General features: G+C 45.9%; 4 protein-coding genes across 10 annotated transcripts; 2 read left to right on the forward strand and 2 right to left on the reverse strand.

The window, feature by feature from the left end:
• Window positions 1-467: 467 nt before the first annotated feature.
• zdhhc12a (zDHHC palmitoyltransferase 12a) lies at window positions 468-2,786 on the forward strand. Of its 3 annotated transcripts, XM_028996487.1 has the most exons (6): window positions 472-526; window positions 642-821; window positions 916-1,052; window positions 1,214-1,306; window positions 1,881-2,047; window positions 2,127-2,786. In XM_028996487.1, the coding sequence occupies exons 2-6, from the start codon at window positions 725-727 to the stop codon at window positions 2,440-2,442; spliced, it is 810 nt and encodes a 269-aa protein (XP_028852320.1). In that variant the 5' UTR covers window positions 472-526; window positions 642-724; the 3' UTR covers window positions 2,443-2,786. The 3 variants fall into 3 exon arrangements, with proteins under 3 accessions (XP_028852319.1, XP_028852321.1, XP_028852320.1); XM_028996486.1 differs by having other exon boundaries at window positions 468-821; XM_028996488.1 differs by having other exon boundaries at window positions 468-821; window positions 1,884-2,047.
• Window positions 2,787-3,120: 334 nt separating this feature from the next.
• seta (SET nuclear proto-oncogene a) lies at window positions 3,121-6,853 on the forward strand. The gene is made up of 8 exons (XM_028995290.1): window positions 3,121-3,368; window positions 4,440-4,497; window positions 4,583-4,725; window positions 4,823-4,926; window positions 5,108-5,221; window positions 5,400-5,570; window positions 5,723-5,854; window positions 5,947-6,853. The coding sequence occupies exons 1-8, from the start codon at window positions 3,296-3,298 to the stop codon at window positions 5,968-5,970; spliced, it is 819 nt and encodes a 272-aa protein (XP_028851123.1). The 5' UTR covers window positions 3,121-3,295; the 3' UTR covers window positions 5,971-6,853.
• A 244-nt stretch (window positions 6,854-7,097) lies between these two features.
• On the reverse strand, window positions 7,098-7,922 carry LOC114799084 (protein cereblon homolog). Its single transcript, XM_028995291.1, has 2 exons — window positions 7,402-7,922; window positions 7,098-7,325 (listed from the first exon to the last, which is right to left on the reverse strand). Exons 1-2 carry the CDS (start codon window positions 7,772-7,774, stop codon window positions 7,171-7,173), a joined length of 528 nt encoding a protein of 175 aa, XP_028851124.1. The 5' UTR covers window positions 7,775-7,922; the 3' UTR covers window positions 7,098-7,170.
• A 206-nt stretch (window positions 7,923-8,128) lies between these two features.
• Window positions 8,129-13,697, reverse strand: gle1 (GLE1 RNA export mediator). 5 transcript variants are annotated; one of them, XM_028995287.1, is made up of 16 exons: window positions 13,500-13,697; window positions 12,694-12,933; window positions 12,052-12,210; window positions 11,758-11,906; window positions 11,566-11,626; window positions 11,219-11,473; window positions 10,638-10,860; window positions 10,393-10,505; window positions 10,233-10,302; window positions 9,978-10,120; window positions 9,664-9,854; window positions 9,318-9,447; window positions 9,118-9,222; window positions 8,943-9,025; window positions 8,617-8,680; window positions 8,129-8,507 (listed from the first exon to the last, which is right to left on the reverse strand). In XM_028995287.1, the coding sequence occupies exons 1-16, from the start codon at window positions 13,596-13,598 to the stop codon at window positions 8,439-8,441; spliced, it is 2,154 nt and encodes a 717-aa protein (XP_028851120.1). In that variant the 5' UTR covers window positions 13,599-13,697; the 3' UTR covers window positions 8,129-8,438. The 5 variants fall into 5 exon arrangements, 2 of the variants coding, with proteins under 2 accessions (XP_028851120.1, XP_028851121.1); XM_028995288.1 differs by lacking the exons at window positions 8,129-8,507; window positions 8,617-8,680 and having other exon boundaries at window positions 8,939-9,025; XR_003751182.1 differs by lacking the exons at window positions 8,129-8,507; window positions 8,617-8,680 and having other exon boundaries at window positions 8,967-9,025; window positions 9,118-9,242.
• Between the last annotated feature and the right edge of the window lie 182 nt (window positions 13,698-13,879).

Below are 13,879 nucleotides of genomic sequence, written 5' to 3' on the forward strand. Positions count from 1 at the left end.
TAAGTGTCTTGCTCAGGGACACAATGAGTAAGTGGGATTTGAACCTGGGTCTTCGGGTTCATAGGCGAGTGTGTTACCCACTTAATGGAGATGGTTTGGGGTGAGCTGGACCGCAGAGTGAAGGCAAAGGGGCCAACAAGTGCTAAACACCTCTGGGAACTCCTTCAAGACTGTTGGAAATCGAGAGAATGCCAAGACTGTGCAAAGCAGTAATCAGGCTATTTTGAAGAAACTAGAATATAAAACATGTTTTCAGGTATTTCACCTTTTTTTGTTCAGTACATAGCTCCACCATGTGTTCATTCATAGTCTCAAGCAAAGCCGAACAATATGAAATGTGTAGCATAGAGCGGCGCAACGCCAAAACAACAACAAGAAGAATAAAAATCTGGTTTGCACGCTGGAAGCGCGCCGTTTGAGGGGGGACGCCGCCCTCTGCAGTCCTCGGCCGCGCCGGCTAACAGGAGGGGAGCGGGCTTAGCTGCGTCCTTTCAGCGCGTCACAAGCAGCCACGAGACGATGAAGAGTTTCGCGCCTTATATTTACGGCAAAAAAAAAAATGAAATAAAAATAACTTTCGTTGCGCGTTCAACAAATGCACGCTGTAATAAATCTTTTTTTTTTTTTTTTTTTTAAATTAGCCAGACTTTAGCCGAACGGCTAGGCTACGGCGGTCGGTTCGACGTCGAGATTCTCCCGGAAATTGGCCGGACCTGCCGCGACAATGTGCCAGAGAGTATTCCGGGCCGGCTGCGCGGTCCGGGCCGGGCACGTCGCGGTCACCTGGGTCGTGAGCTGGACCCTGTTCCTGCACGACACGGGTAAGCGGCCACGGTGGCGCGGCGGCCGACGCCTCGTGGGCGGAAGCGCGCTGACGGTGACGGCGGCGTGCGCTGCTTCTGCCCTTTTTGAAAGATCTGCGGAGGTGCGAGGAGAAGGGGGAGCTCGCCCGGCCGGCGGGGTTCGCCCTGCTGGTGCTGCTGTCCGTGCTGCTGTACTTCGCCGCTTCCCTCATGGACCCGGGCTTCGTTCGCGCAGACTGCGAGCTGACGGTAAACGTACAAGCGACGTGCGGTTTTCCCGCGTTAACGCCAGAGCTTGTGTCTGAAATGCGGACGAGGCTGCTTTTAATGGCTCCAGCCCTTCCAGGTCAAGTGGTTGAAATGAGAGTCTGGAACGAGTTAAAATGATTCCCACATGTGACTGATTTCAGGCAACCTCTGATGGCCATGCAGAGCTGGAGGACATGATGCCCGGAGCTTCTACGTCATGCCAGCTTCGGAGGTGTGGATACTGTTTACTCCTGGTATGGCGGTATTCATCATTTCCCAACTTTTACACATCCGGTAGCTGACCAACGCCTTTTCCAAAACAGGTCCATTTCAATTGAAAGTGAAGTGATTGTCATTGTGAAACACTGCAGCAGTGAAACGTGTCCTCTGCTTTTAACCATCACCCTGAGTGAGCAGTGGGCAGCCAAGGGTGGTAGTAGCCTAGTGGGTAACACACTCGCCTATGAACCAGAAGACCCGGGTTCGAATCCCACTTACTACCATTGTGTCCCTGAGCAAGACACTTAACCCTAAGTTGTTTCAGGGGGACTGTCCCTGTAACTGCTGATTGTAAGTCGCTCTGGATAAGGGCGTCTGATAAATGCTGTAAATGTAAATGACAGGCGCCCGGGGAGCAGTGTGTGGGGACGGTGCTGTGCTCAGCGGCACCTTGGCGGTTCGGGATTTGAACTGGCAAACTTCTGATTACGGCTCTGTTTCCTTACCCTCTAGACCACCACTTCCTCATGCTAATGGCACATTTATATATATTTATATATTTCTGTAAAATAAATATATAAATTGATCTCTGTCCTCATTTTCATGTAGCAGCCAATGAGGGCCAAGCACTGTCGGGTGTGCAAGCATTGTGTGAGACGGTATGACCACCACTGCCCTTGGATAGGGAACTGTGTTGGTGAGAGAAATCACCGATGGTTCCTCCTCTACCTTGTTGCCCAGCTCCTGGCGCTGCTCTGGGCTGTGCAGACGTCTTGGTAAGCACGCTGGTCTCTCTCATGCTGTTAACGTGCAAAGATCTCAGTGCTCATGAAAATAACCGATCTTGTTCGGTAGGTCAGGCATCATCTTTGCACCGACATGGAAGTTGTGGTTGACACAAAATGTATTTCTCTTGGCGGCTCTGGCCTTCACTGGAGTCTTCTCAGGTGTGGTGATTCTCCTGCTTGGCTCCCATCTGTACCTGGCCTCCATCAGCACCACCACCTGGGAGTTCATGTCCCGCCACCGTATTTCATACTTGAAAAACTTTGATATGGATGAAAACCCTTTTGACAGGGGAGTCATGTGTAACCTGTGGAACTTTTTTTGTGTTTGTCGTACTGTGACTTGGGAGAAGGTTCATTCCAGATTTAGTAGAAACTCATTGTGACTGCAGACACACTACATACAGCATAACATTAAAACTTTTGAGTATATGCAGATATACAATCACAGAATACAAAACAATGTTTGCTCGTGGTGAACCTTTTAAGAATCTTGTTATAAAATGAGTAAATGTTAACTTTCATTGTGGACTTTCCCTTTACCACAATGTCTGCTGAAAATGAATTTTACAATTTCTTTGCTGAACTTGGAATTTCCCTGCAGATGCTGCTTATGCTTTGAAACATCATGGTTTGTAAATACATGTTTATACATAATAAAAATAACACACAATATTTCCTTTGTTTTTGTGTTCATTGATCTGCCTGATATTTAAAGTATGTTATAAGACGTTGGGAATTGGGAAGCAAAGAAATACTATAAAAATAAAATCGTTCAAGCTGTTGTGGTGATGTTTTGTCGCCATTTTAATGCAGGAAGAAACCAACGATAATCTTGGAAACTGCGCAGTTCCATCACAAGGCTGATTATTCTTTTCCTTTTCTTAATCAACGCCGTCGGTCACTCCGCCGCTCCTCGAACGCCCCTCCCCCTTCATTGCTCCACGCCCCCCTCCGCCAATCGGAGCGCGAGCGCCAGGGCGCTCCGCCAATCCGGGAGGCAGATCGCGACGCGGGGGCGGGGCCACGCCCCGGTCCGCGTCCCCGCGGAGGAGGGAGCGCGTGAGCGAGCTCGTGCGCGTTCGCGTCCCCCCCCCACCTCGCTTCTAAACCGTGTGGCGGAGCGCGGCGCGACGCTTCTGTTCCCTGTTACTCTAGCGGAGGGAGGACCACCGCGGCGCAGCGTAGCAAAAGCGAGATCGCTCGTACTCTCTGACCCAAACGCAGCGAGCAGCAGCCATGTCGGCCTCGGCGGCTAAAGTGAGTAAAAAGGAGCTGAACTCGAACCACGACGGAGCGGAGGAGACCTCTGGTAAGGAATGGCGGCCTCGTGTGCATTCGCCATTTTCGCTTTCTTTCCCCCACTCTTCCCCTCCCCACGTCGCGGCGGACGGCCGTGCTGCGTTTAGGCGAGGCGACGGGCGATTTCACACGTCGCGGGCGGACGCGATCGGCCGGCGCCACCGCCGCCCGGTCGGATGCTGCGAGCGCGTCTAAAGTGGTGGGAGAAGCGCCGGTGGCGGCGGCCATGTTGCTACGCTAGTTAGCCTAGCCAGCCAGCCACAATGCTCGGTTGACTTACGTTTAACCTACGCGTGTGCTCCACCGAGACGTCCTCTGCACACAGGCGCGATACGCGCGTTTAGTTTGGCGCGAAGGTGCGGACAGAAGCGGGCGCTGGCGCGTTCAGCGGTTAGCCCGGTCGGCGCTGGCCGCGGCCACTTTATTGTTGTTTTTGCCCCGCCGCCATGATGTCGCGAGCTAGCGTGCTGCGCTGTTGTCAGCGACCGAGCCGAGCGACATGATGGACGCTCTGCGCGGGAGAGCGACGCCGGCTCCTCTTTTTTTTTTTTTTTTCTTTTTTTTTCCGGGGGGGACGAGTTCGGTCGGGCCGCGTAAGGTGGACGTTGGGGGACCGGCTCGCCCGCGGCTACGCGCTGCGCGTCGCGGCTAGTTTGCGGCGCCGAGCGGGCACACGTTTAAACCACGCCGCCCTCCCGAGCAGCAGGAAGCCGCAGAAGTGGAGATGCGCGTTGCAGACACCTGTACCGCAATACGCTTCTGAACAATTTGATAAATATATGTATGTTATTATTTTATTTTTTGTGAATTTAATTTATTTTTTGCAATTTAATGCTATCAAGTTGGTGGCTCTAGTGCGGTAGCATGTATGTACATATATAGTGTGCGTCTATATAATGTATATATTTATTGCGTTTTTTTTTCTTTACTCGTTATTATGGTTGATACAAACAGACCACTGCTGTCATCTAAAACTTTGAAATAAAATATATATATAATGTGTGTATGTATGTAAGTTTTGTTGTTAATTTAGTTGTTAATTGTCAGCTAATTGAAATATGAATGTCTCTTGTGTGTACAGAAAAAGAGCAACAGGAAGCTATTGAACACATCGACGAAGTACAGAATGAAATTGACAGGTATTGCGGTTGTGTACCTTTTTGGTCATGCTCACAAATGTGTCCCACTAGCTTAAACAATTTTTTTTTTTTTTTTTTTATTCAGACTGAATGAGCAAGCAAGTGAGGAAATATTAAAAGTTGAACAGAAATACAACAAACTTCGCCAGCCATTCTTTCAGAAGAGGTCAGAACTGATCGCCAAAATCCCAAACTTCTGGGTCACAACATTTGTCAACCACCCACAAGGTGAGACGGTATAATATATATATGTGTGTGTGTGTGTGTGTGTGTGTTTTTTTACGTTGTCATGTTAATGTAATAAACTTTCTTACCCCCCACTCAGTCTCTGCTCTTCTTGGAGAGGAAGATGAGGAAGCACTTCACTATCTGACCAGGGTGGAAGTGACCGAGTTTGAAGATATCAAGTCAGGATACAGAATAGATTTTGTAAGAGATATTTTAATCATGTAGGGATTTGTTTAATTACATTTTCTCTGTAGAGCTCATGTATTATAAGCATGTTTAGGTATTTGCTTGTGGTTTGTTGTACCAAGCCAACCAAGATACCTCTGGTTGGCTTTGACATGTCCAGATTTATTTATTTTGTTAATTTTTTTTTTGGTCCTAGTACTTTGATGAAAACCAGTACTTTGAGAACAAAGTTCTGTCCAAAGAATTTCACCTGAATGAAAGCGGAGACCCTACTTCAAAGTCAACAGAAATCAAATGGAAATCAGGAAAGGTGAGACCACTCTTTGGGACTTTGGGAATTGTTATGATTGTGGAATTGAAATTGTATGTCAGCTAGTTATATTGTATTTGTCCGATTTGAAACGAAGGATAATAAATCCAGTTAACTTTTTTTAATCAAAATTCGTTGGTTATGGGGAATTATTCTAATGTCTCTTCTTTCTGTCAAGGACCTCACAAATCGCCCCAGCCAGACACAGAGCAAAGCTGGAAGAAAGAGGCAACATGAAGAGCCAGAGAGCTTTTTCACCTGGTTCACAGATCACTCTGATTCAGGAGCAGATGAGTTGGGAGAGGTCATCAAGGATGACATCTGGCCTAACCCATTACAGTACTACCTGGTGAGAAAATAATGACGAGAGCTTTAGTTAAAATAGTAATTTTCATAGATGGGAGTGTATAAACTTTTTTTTTTTAATGGTCAAAGTTTGCGTGATTTGTGTATTCTTGCAGCATTGTGTCATATTGTAACATTTACTCACCTACTTTTAAGGTGCCCGATATGGACGATGAAGGTGAGGGTGAAGATGACGACGATGACGAAGAGGGGCTTGAAGACATAGATGAGGAAGGTGAAGATGATGGTGAGGAAGATGATGAGGATGAAGATGGAGATGAAGGAGAGGTATTACATTTGCCCCAATTAGCCAGTTACTAGTTACTAGCTAGTGTTTATTATAACAAGACGCTGACTTTTTGTTTTTCCCTTCGCTTCAGGATGATGATGGGGAAGATGACTAAACATGAAAGGATGTATCGCTCCTGCACCAACTCCTCTGTTTTTTTTTTTTTTTTTCTCCCTCAAACCATCATTTTCTCCAAAAAAAATTTCTTTTACCCCTTTAGTGGAGGGGGGCGCAAGATGCTTTTGGTTTTTGTATTATTTTGTGCTCCTCTTCGTCCCTGTTCAAGAGCCTCTCCTGACCGTGCCATGTTTAAGTTGCCCCCCTGACGGACTCTCATAATAAACTGACTGCAAAATCCTGCCTATGTGGCATTCACCATCTCAGTTCCAAATGTATTTTGAGGTAAATGATGAACCTAGTATCCGCACGCCACCTGGAGTAGACATGAAACTAATAGCAATTTATATATATGTACAAATATGTATGATTTTTCTTCCTGTTAAAGGTTGTGTGACAGATGAACAAAAGCCATGGTGCAGTGACCTGCTAGTTTTAGCAACCTTACACAGTTGTTATTATTTTTTGCGCAGTATGACATTGGCACCCTTATAATGTTTTTTCCCCATGTGGTTTAACATACAGTAATTTCCAGCTCATTCCTGTCACCTTATAACACTGTTTTTGAGCTAAACTTGGGTGGGATGGGGTCGTTGAAGGCTATTGTTGGGGGAATGGGTTTGACATCATTATTTGAAGCTTTTGTTTTGATTTTTAACTGTTTTACAGACATCCACGAGATTTGAAATGGCATTTTTTTGATACAGAAAATAAAACTTAAAACGGAAAAAAAAATGATCATGCTTGTAAATGTTGCCCCCCCCCCCCAGTACAATCTCAGTAGGATCTGATGGAATTTACTCCGCTTTCCACAGGTGAAAGGGTTCAACCTTGAAGCTGTTCCGTTACTTTGGTAAAATAAAACTAAATGTGGACACAAATGTTTGTGAGTCTTCAAACGTTGGCCATTAGTTGCCCGCAGTATGTCTGTGATGTGTTGCTAAGTGGTTCTGAAGTCGCTTGTTTGAATAGTGTGTGTGTGTGTGTATGAAACGTACAGCGTAGAACTACTGAGAACGTCGGTCTCGGAACATCACTCTAAATATCATTCCGCCTGAACGGGCTGTATTAATGTATTTTACAGCCACGAACACGCTTTAAATCATGCACTTAGATTGCGAAAAGGAAAACTTTAGCGTCTTTTATTGGAGGGCGTGATATAGTCTTTTTAACAGTCGGTGAAGGCAGCGCGGTTCTCTCAACCCTGGAATGACTTCGGCCTGAGGAGAAGGGACGCGGCGAAGTCCTCCTGCAGGAGACGCTCAGCGACCAAGGCGACGAACGTCTTCTCAGAGTCTTCGAACTCCGCTTTAGTGACCGTGCTCGGCCACTCGCTCGGCTGAAACGCCCAACCTGGAAGACAAAGAAAGGCGAGACGACATGAGCCTTCCGCCGGACGCCGCGCTCGGATCCAGGCGGAGGTCCGTACCGAGGTGCGCCTTGCAGCGCGGACAGGTGGCCACGGTCCACGCGTAGCCGGGGAACCAGGTGAAGTGCGCGTCCGCCGGCCAGTGCTTCAGCACGTCCGCCCGCCTGAACGTCACGACGTGGAAGCGGCGTCCCCGCGGGTTCTCGAACAGCTGCACGGTGACCCGCCTGTCGCCGGCCGCGGTGTCGTTGCGGTGGGACAGCGCCAAGCGGCTGGGCACCGCGCTGGCGTCCGACTCGAGCGCCACCTCGTGCCCGCAGGCCCTGCACAGCAGGAAGCCCGTCTCGGCCGCCGGGGCCCCGCACGCCGACGCGGTCTGCAGGCCGCGCAGCGCCACGAGCAGGAAGAGCTGCAGCCGCCTCACGCCGGCCATCGTCGCGCTATCATCGGAACACCATCCGGCCTCTGTCCCACAGCCGCCGGACACGAGGTTTAAATGTACACAGATGCGAGATAAGCGTCGTTTACGTGACGTGCACTCCGTGGGAAGGAGCCTGTTGGGACGCGTGCGAAGTTCTGTAAAGGCGCCCCCTGTAGGTCGGAGGAAGCATGCCGCTCAAACGCTTCCCATCATTTGTTGACGAAAGCAGGAGAATCGGATCGTATTTAGTCAGCCAATATTATGTGGCATAGTCATATGAAACCTTATTTTATTGATCAGGAGAAATAAATGACTGGAAATACATTCAAGTTGCAATTGGGGTCAAAAAAACCAAACACACTTCTCTAATAAAAATAAGCCATTTATTATGACCAGGAGTCATATACAAAATTCTATGTTTACTGTCACTACGGTTTTATGACCTGTTACATATAGCAAGTGATGAAGAACTGTACGTTGAAATAGTACGTTGGTAACGACATAACTTGCATATGTAATTTCATAATTCCATGCCAATTGCATCACTGACTGCAGCTTAAAACATTTCTGTGATTAAAAATCTACAGAAACAAAATGGGTCTTCAGTGTGCTTCTGAATTTAAATCCCTGTATCATATAAAATCATATAAACACACATGCAGATATAAATAAAAAATTATGATCTCCAGAAGCCTGGGTCCAGATGACCTTTGGGAGGCAGGATTCTTTTACTTCTCAAGGAGTCCTGAGAAGAAAATTTGATGCATTATAATACCTGCCATATTAGATGCATGCAATATTTCAACCCTAATGGTCGTCAGGTTTACAGTTAAGCAATTCTTTTGAACTCTTACCTCCAGAAACTGCTTTAGCCTTATGACTGCACCCATTTGGTCAGTGCTGGTAATGGCTTCAATCCTGAAACAGGTCACAAATTTTCAGTTCCAGAACTCTAAGCATTAGATTGAAATCAGGTTCTGTGAAAAAGTTTGATGAGTAAAACTTTAGCATTTAATGAAAACAGTCTTTATATTCACATTGAATTGAAGTAAATAGCTCAGGCATCCAAAGAACATACACCTGTACTTCCCAAATATGGATAAGGCTGTATCAAGTATTTAACTGTGCAGTTTTATTGTATGATTAGAACAGCCTTATTCAGTGACAGGCCAGATGTTACCTTGGGAAATAATCTTCCTTAAGGAGAAAAAGCAGTTTCCAGAACTGGCCCTGGTACTGATTCATGAGGGCATAGCCACATACCTAAAGAATAATCGATTAGACAGGTAAAACAACCATTTGCTCTATAAAACCAATGTTCTTATAATCCAGATTCTAAAATGGTTAAAAATTACCTCAAGGAAATCAAATAGCAGTGTAGCAGTGACCTCAGCCAGGGGCTCCATGTTCAACATTTGGGCTAACCAGCGCCATGCATGGTTTAACGAATGAGGATGAGGCTGCGTAATAACAGGAGAAACTACATGAAATGTTAAACAATACTAGGCAACGCTTTATAGTATTAAAAATACTGTTGGGAACGAGTGATGCATACCACTTGTTTATTGCCATGGGGCCATCTCAGCTGGATGATGGCGGCATACAATCTGATCATGCCTGACATCCTTTTTAGGAAACTATCCTGCGCTTCAACACCAGCGGCATCCACACGATATCCCAGTTTCCTAAAAAAATCAAACAAGATTTAGCAAACACACACCTAGTTTCACAGAATCAAAATATATGTAATGTCCTCAGCTTTTAGTGTGTGGGGATGGTACTTGGGGGTTCGGGATTCAAACCAGCAACCTTCTGATTACGGATCTGCTTCCTTACACTCTAGGCCACCACTGCCGACCAATAGAGTGCTGCTTCCCTCCATGCGAAATTAGATTTCTCACCTTTGGTAGTCCTCCAGTAAAGTGCCTTCTTTCATGGCCGGATAATATGGCACCGAATAAGGACACTTCTTATGGAGGTGAGCCAGAAAAAGCTCACCCACCTTTGGGTGGAGTTCCCATATCCCAGATGCAACTACGGCAATGGGAAATGCAGCTTCGTGATGGGATGCCACTTCTTCCTCACCTTGTTTCTGAAAAATATTTCAGATCAGTCATAACCGTTTTGTATTGCATCATTATTATAATATTTTGACCGACAGTTTTGCCAACTTGCCAGTTTTGTACAGTTAAATCTGAAGCAAGAAGACACTCACCACAAATTTCTCTGCCAGTTTGTAGCTCACATAGTTCAAGGCTTGAGGGTGCTGGGATACACTTATTGACCTGCCACCAGACACCAAAGGTCTGCCTGACAAAAGCTTGTCAAGCTTGTCAAACACTTCCCTCAGTTTTGATCCTAGTGGTAAAAAAATGCATCCCAATCTGCTCATGGAACAACTGAGTCATGAGCAATAACATATTATTCTAATTTATAAATTATTAAATCAAATACTCTCCAGTAGCTCTACCTGATGTACTGGATATCTGACTGACTGGGATAGTAGCAGCTTTCTGGAGCTCCATCCTCAATTTCTTTGTCTGGAACCAGAAATGACAATACGCAGGATAAAAAAATGCCTATACCATCCAAGTGAAAAGAAAGAAACAAAACAAAAAAAGAAAGAAAACCTGCATGTCCTTAGTGTTGTTAATGTCTTCAATGAACTGTGCACACTGGTTGGAAGCATCCTGTAAATCCTTGTAAAACTTCATGGTGCAGTCATCAGCGTTGGTTTGCAATCCTGTTAAGATCCCATGTTACACAGCAAAAAAATCAGCCCGTTAAGGTTAAGCAGAGGTATCTCACTTGTGAATTTAACAAACATATTAACTATTGAAAAACCAGTGTGTTGTAGACACTATTCCGATCATACCCTGCTTCTTGGCTTTAGCTTTAGAAAGAGCCGCGCTCTTCTTCTGCGCCTCCTGTTGGGCCTGCATCTCTGCTTGTTTACGTCGCTCCTCCTCCTCCATCTGCTCCTTCTTCCTCCTCTCCTCAGCCTGTGCCTTCTCCTCCTGCAGTGCCCTCACGAGTGACCTCATTTCCTGTAGAGCTCGTTCCACCACAGACATGTCCTCCATGCTTGGGAAATCACCCTGCATGTAGCAACAGACACCACCGGGGCCCAGTCCATCAGACACCATTTTCGCCACAGTTGAGATCAGTCAATGTTCTAACCAGCATAATCAAAACATGGGAATGTATACCACAGGTCAATATTAATGTCTCTATAACAGTGAAATATCAATATATTAAAATATCACTGCTATAAGGAGGCATTTCACTTGGTTTAAAATTGCATTTAACTGACATATCTATTAAATTAAGATATTACTTGAGTCACTGCATTCATCCTCTCCACTTGTTACCACCCAGTTCTTGAGTTGAATCAGGTCGGTGGGACACGGAAAGATCTAACCTGGGGGATGACTACAGACTACAACCCCAACTTACCCCAACGGTGGCTCGCACCACTTCAGACACCTGAGAACATAGCTGGTTTCCCCGGGTGATGTAGGAGGCGTGGTCAGTAGTGGGTGCAGTCTGTGTGGAGGTGGCTGGTTCCAGGAGCTGGTTGAGCTGCAGAACCTCCTCCTGGATGGCGTTCAGTGTGCGCAGCCGCTCCCGGCCGTCAGCCTGTCGTTGCCGCTCTAGCTCAGCCTCCCGCAGGCGTTGCTGCTCTGCCTCTCGCATGCGCAGATTTAGGATCTGACCAAGAGACAATTTAAAAAAAAAAAAGTGGTTTGAGTGTTCAAGTTGGTTGAATAGGATTATGAGAATTATGAGAAAGAAGGTGACACCTTAATTCTTTTTTGTTGTTCTTCTTTTAGTTTCTCCTGACGACCAAGGCTTTCCTGGGTCCTACATAACAGGAAGAGAATTCAATCCAATGCATAGGTAAAAATGCAAATGAGAGAGCTATTTCGAAATATTTAAAATGAAATAAGACAATTCCACATAGATTCATATTGAGTTGGTTGGCATATGCATACTCCTTCTCAATCATGTCCATCATGCTTTGGTGTTCTTGTCTCTGTTTCAACTCCATTAACTCTTCATATCGCTTCAGCTGCTCTGATTCTCGACTAGCTACTGCAGCCATCATGCGTACTTGGAGCTCCTGCCTTAGGTTCAGCTGTGCCTGTGAATGAACAGGATGGAAGGATCAGAAAGATTCGTAAGACAAGAGTTAGTTATACTGGTTAGTAGGTCTTATAATGAAAACCGGGAGGCTAAAAAAAAAAAAAAAAAAAAAGTAGCCCAGTATTGTGTAAAATCTACAAAACCTTGGCTTGAGCACGTTGATTCTCCTCACACATGCGGATGAAGCCAGCCATTTGTGTTGCTTTTGGGGATAGCAGGGAAATGGTGGGAGGAGGAGAAGAGGCTGGCACTGGGCTGAAGTCAACATTTGGCTCCGGTGCATTATTTTTATCATCTTCTTTCTGCTCTCCACAAAGAAAATCATAAACGATAATTGGACCGGTGGTTCAGTTGTCCTGCCGAACGCGATCCCATAATGTAATGTGCACTTTGCTGAGCCCAATTTGCACGACACTTTGGTGACTTTGAAGCATGAAAAAAAGAATTTGCTTTGATGTGGAAACAGCTCCTGTACAGATTCCGATTAAGCTGATTGAAGAGATCCGTGCGCTCCGATTGTAAACTTTCATTGGTTTGTAAATCCTGCTGTAGGAGTTTCTGTGCGGTAAACATTAATAATTTCTAAACGTGTTGAAATGCATGAGATTTGAGAGCCCTGATCAATGTAATCAGTCTACTAGGAAATCGGGCAGTGACAAAAGATTCCCTTTCCTTGCGATTAAATGCGTTATTTTTCCCCCCAAATTAATTAATCGCAATATATAAAGACAAGTAAATAACATTTAAATGAACAGCATCATAGAAAAACAAAACCCAATCCTGACCGATGTGTCATTCCCTGTACTGGAACTTGGCGGAGGGGGGGTACACGGAGAAGCTGGAGACTCAAGGCTTTGTGGTACGGCGTGGAAGCCAAGCGATGCCTCCGACTGCGCAGGGCTTGCATCACGAGTAGGGGAAGGCAGGGAGAGGTTCTGACGGGAAACACGACTGCTCAGCCGCTTCAGGATGATTTCTGACTGAGGTGAAAGGCTGGGAGACACATTGCAGCCTGCCAAAGGATCCTGGAGAGAAGGGTGGCGTTTATTAACGATGTTCTTCTTATAAATATCTGTAATAATACCCAACGCATACTCATTTCACTCTGCTCCACAGCTACTAGTGGAACAAACTTATTTACATTATTTCTGTTTGTCCTATATAACATTTAAACTACTAAATAACATCTCAGTTGTACACTGTATGTCGTTTATGAGACAACAGCTGAGCGTGAATAAATCTTGAGAAAGGTTTAAGCGAAGCTTCATGGGCATAAGTTCGCGCCAAGGAGGAGACTTTGAGGTGGGAGCTTCAGTTTAAAAAGAACTAGTTCTGCACGGGCCATGTACGCGACTGTGACGAGTTCTTCATTGAAGGAAACTAAATAGAACGTAGCCAGCGAGTCAACCAGAGATTTACTTCGATTTCTTCAGCAGTTTGTCTGTTTTAACTCCTTCCTTTAAGCGCGTTATCGTTCTCTTCTCTCCTTGCTGATATTAATACCGCATTGCAATGTTTACTGGGCAAATCCACCGTGACAACGCTAACGCGGCATGAAAGCTGAATAAGTTCTTCCCGGACGAACTCCTACCTCTCCCTTTTCGGCCCAATCCTTGTAATACTTCAGCTGTCCCTTCGACGAATTCTTCAGCGCTTCGATCGTCTGGAATCGTAAACTCTCAACAGCCATGACGGCTCATCAGGATCTGCTGACTGAGAAGGATCTGGCTGCAGCCACTGTGGAGCTCCACAGCAGACTCGGAGCGGGCAGCTTGTCACGTGAGGAAGTTTGTGCGCGCGGCGTCACAAGGAACCCGGAAGTACTTTCGACGGGGACCTACGGAAGTTTTTCCCCTTCCGTTGTGAGGTTTTATGCCGTTTTATGGCATTTTCGACTATTTTGACGCTACAATGAAAAAGGCCAATTCTACGTGGGAGTACTCCCATGGGCTTCTGCGTGGGCCTGGTTTT

The sequence above is a fragment of the Denticeps clupeoides genome, chromosome 11, assembly GCF_900700375.1.
Source record: "Denticeps clupeoides chromosome 11, fDenClu1.1, whole genome shotgun sequence".
In the NCBI taxonomy this organism is placed as follows: domain Eukaryota; kingdom Metazoa; phylum Chordata; class Actinopteri; order Clupeiformes; family Denticipitidae; genus Denticeps; species Denticeps clupeoides.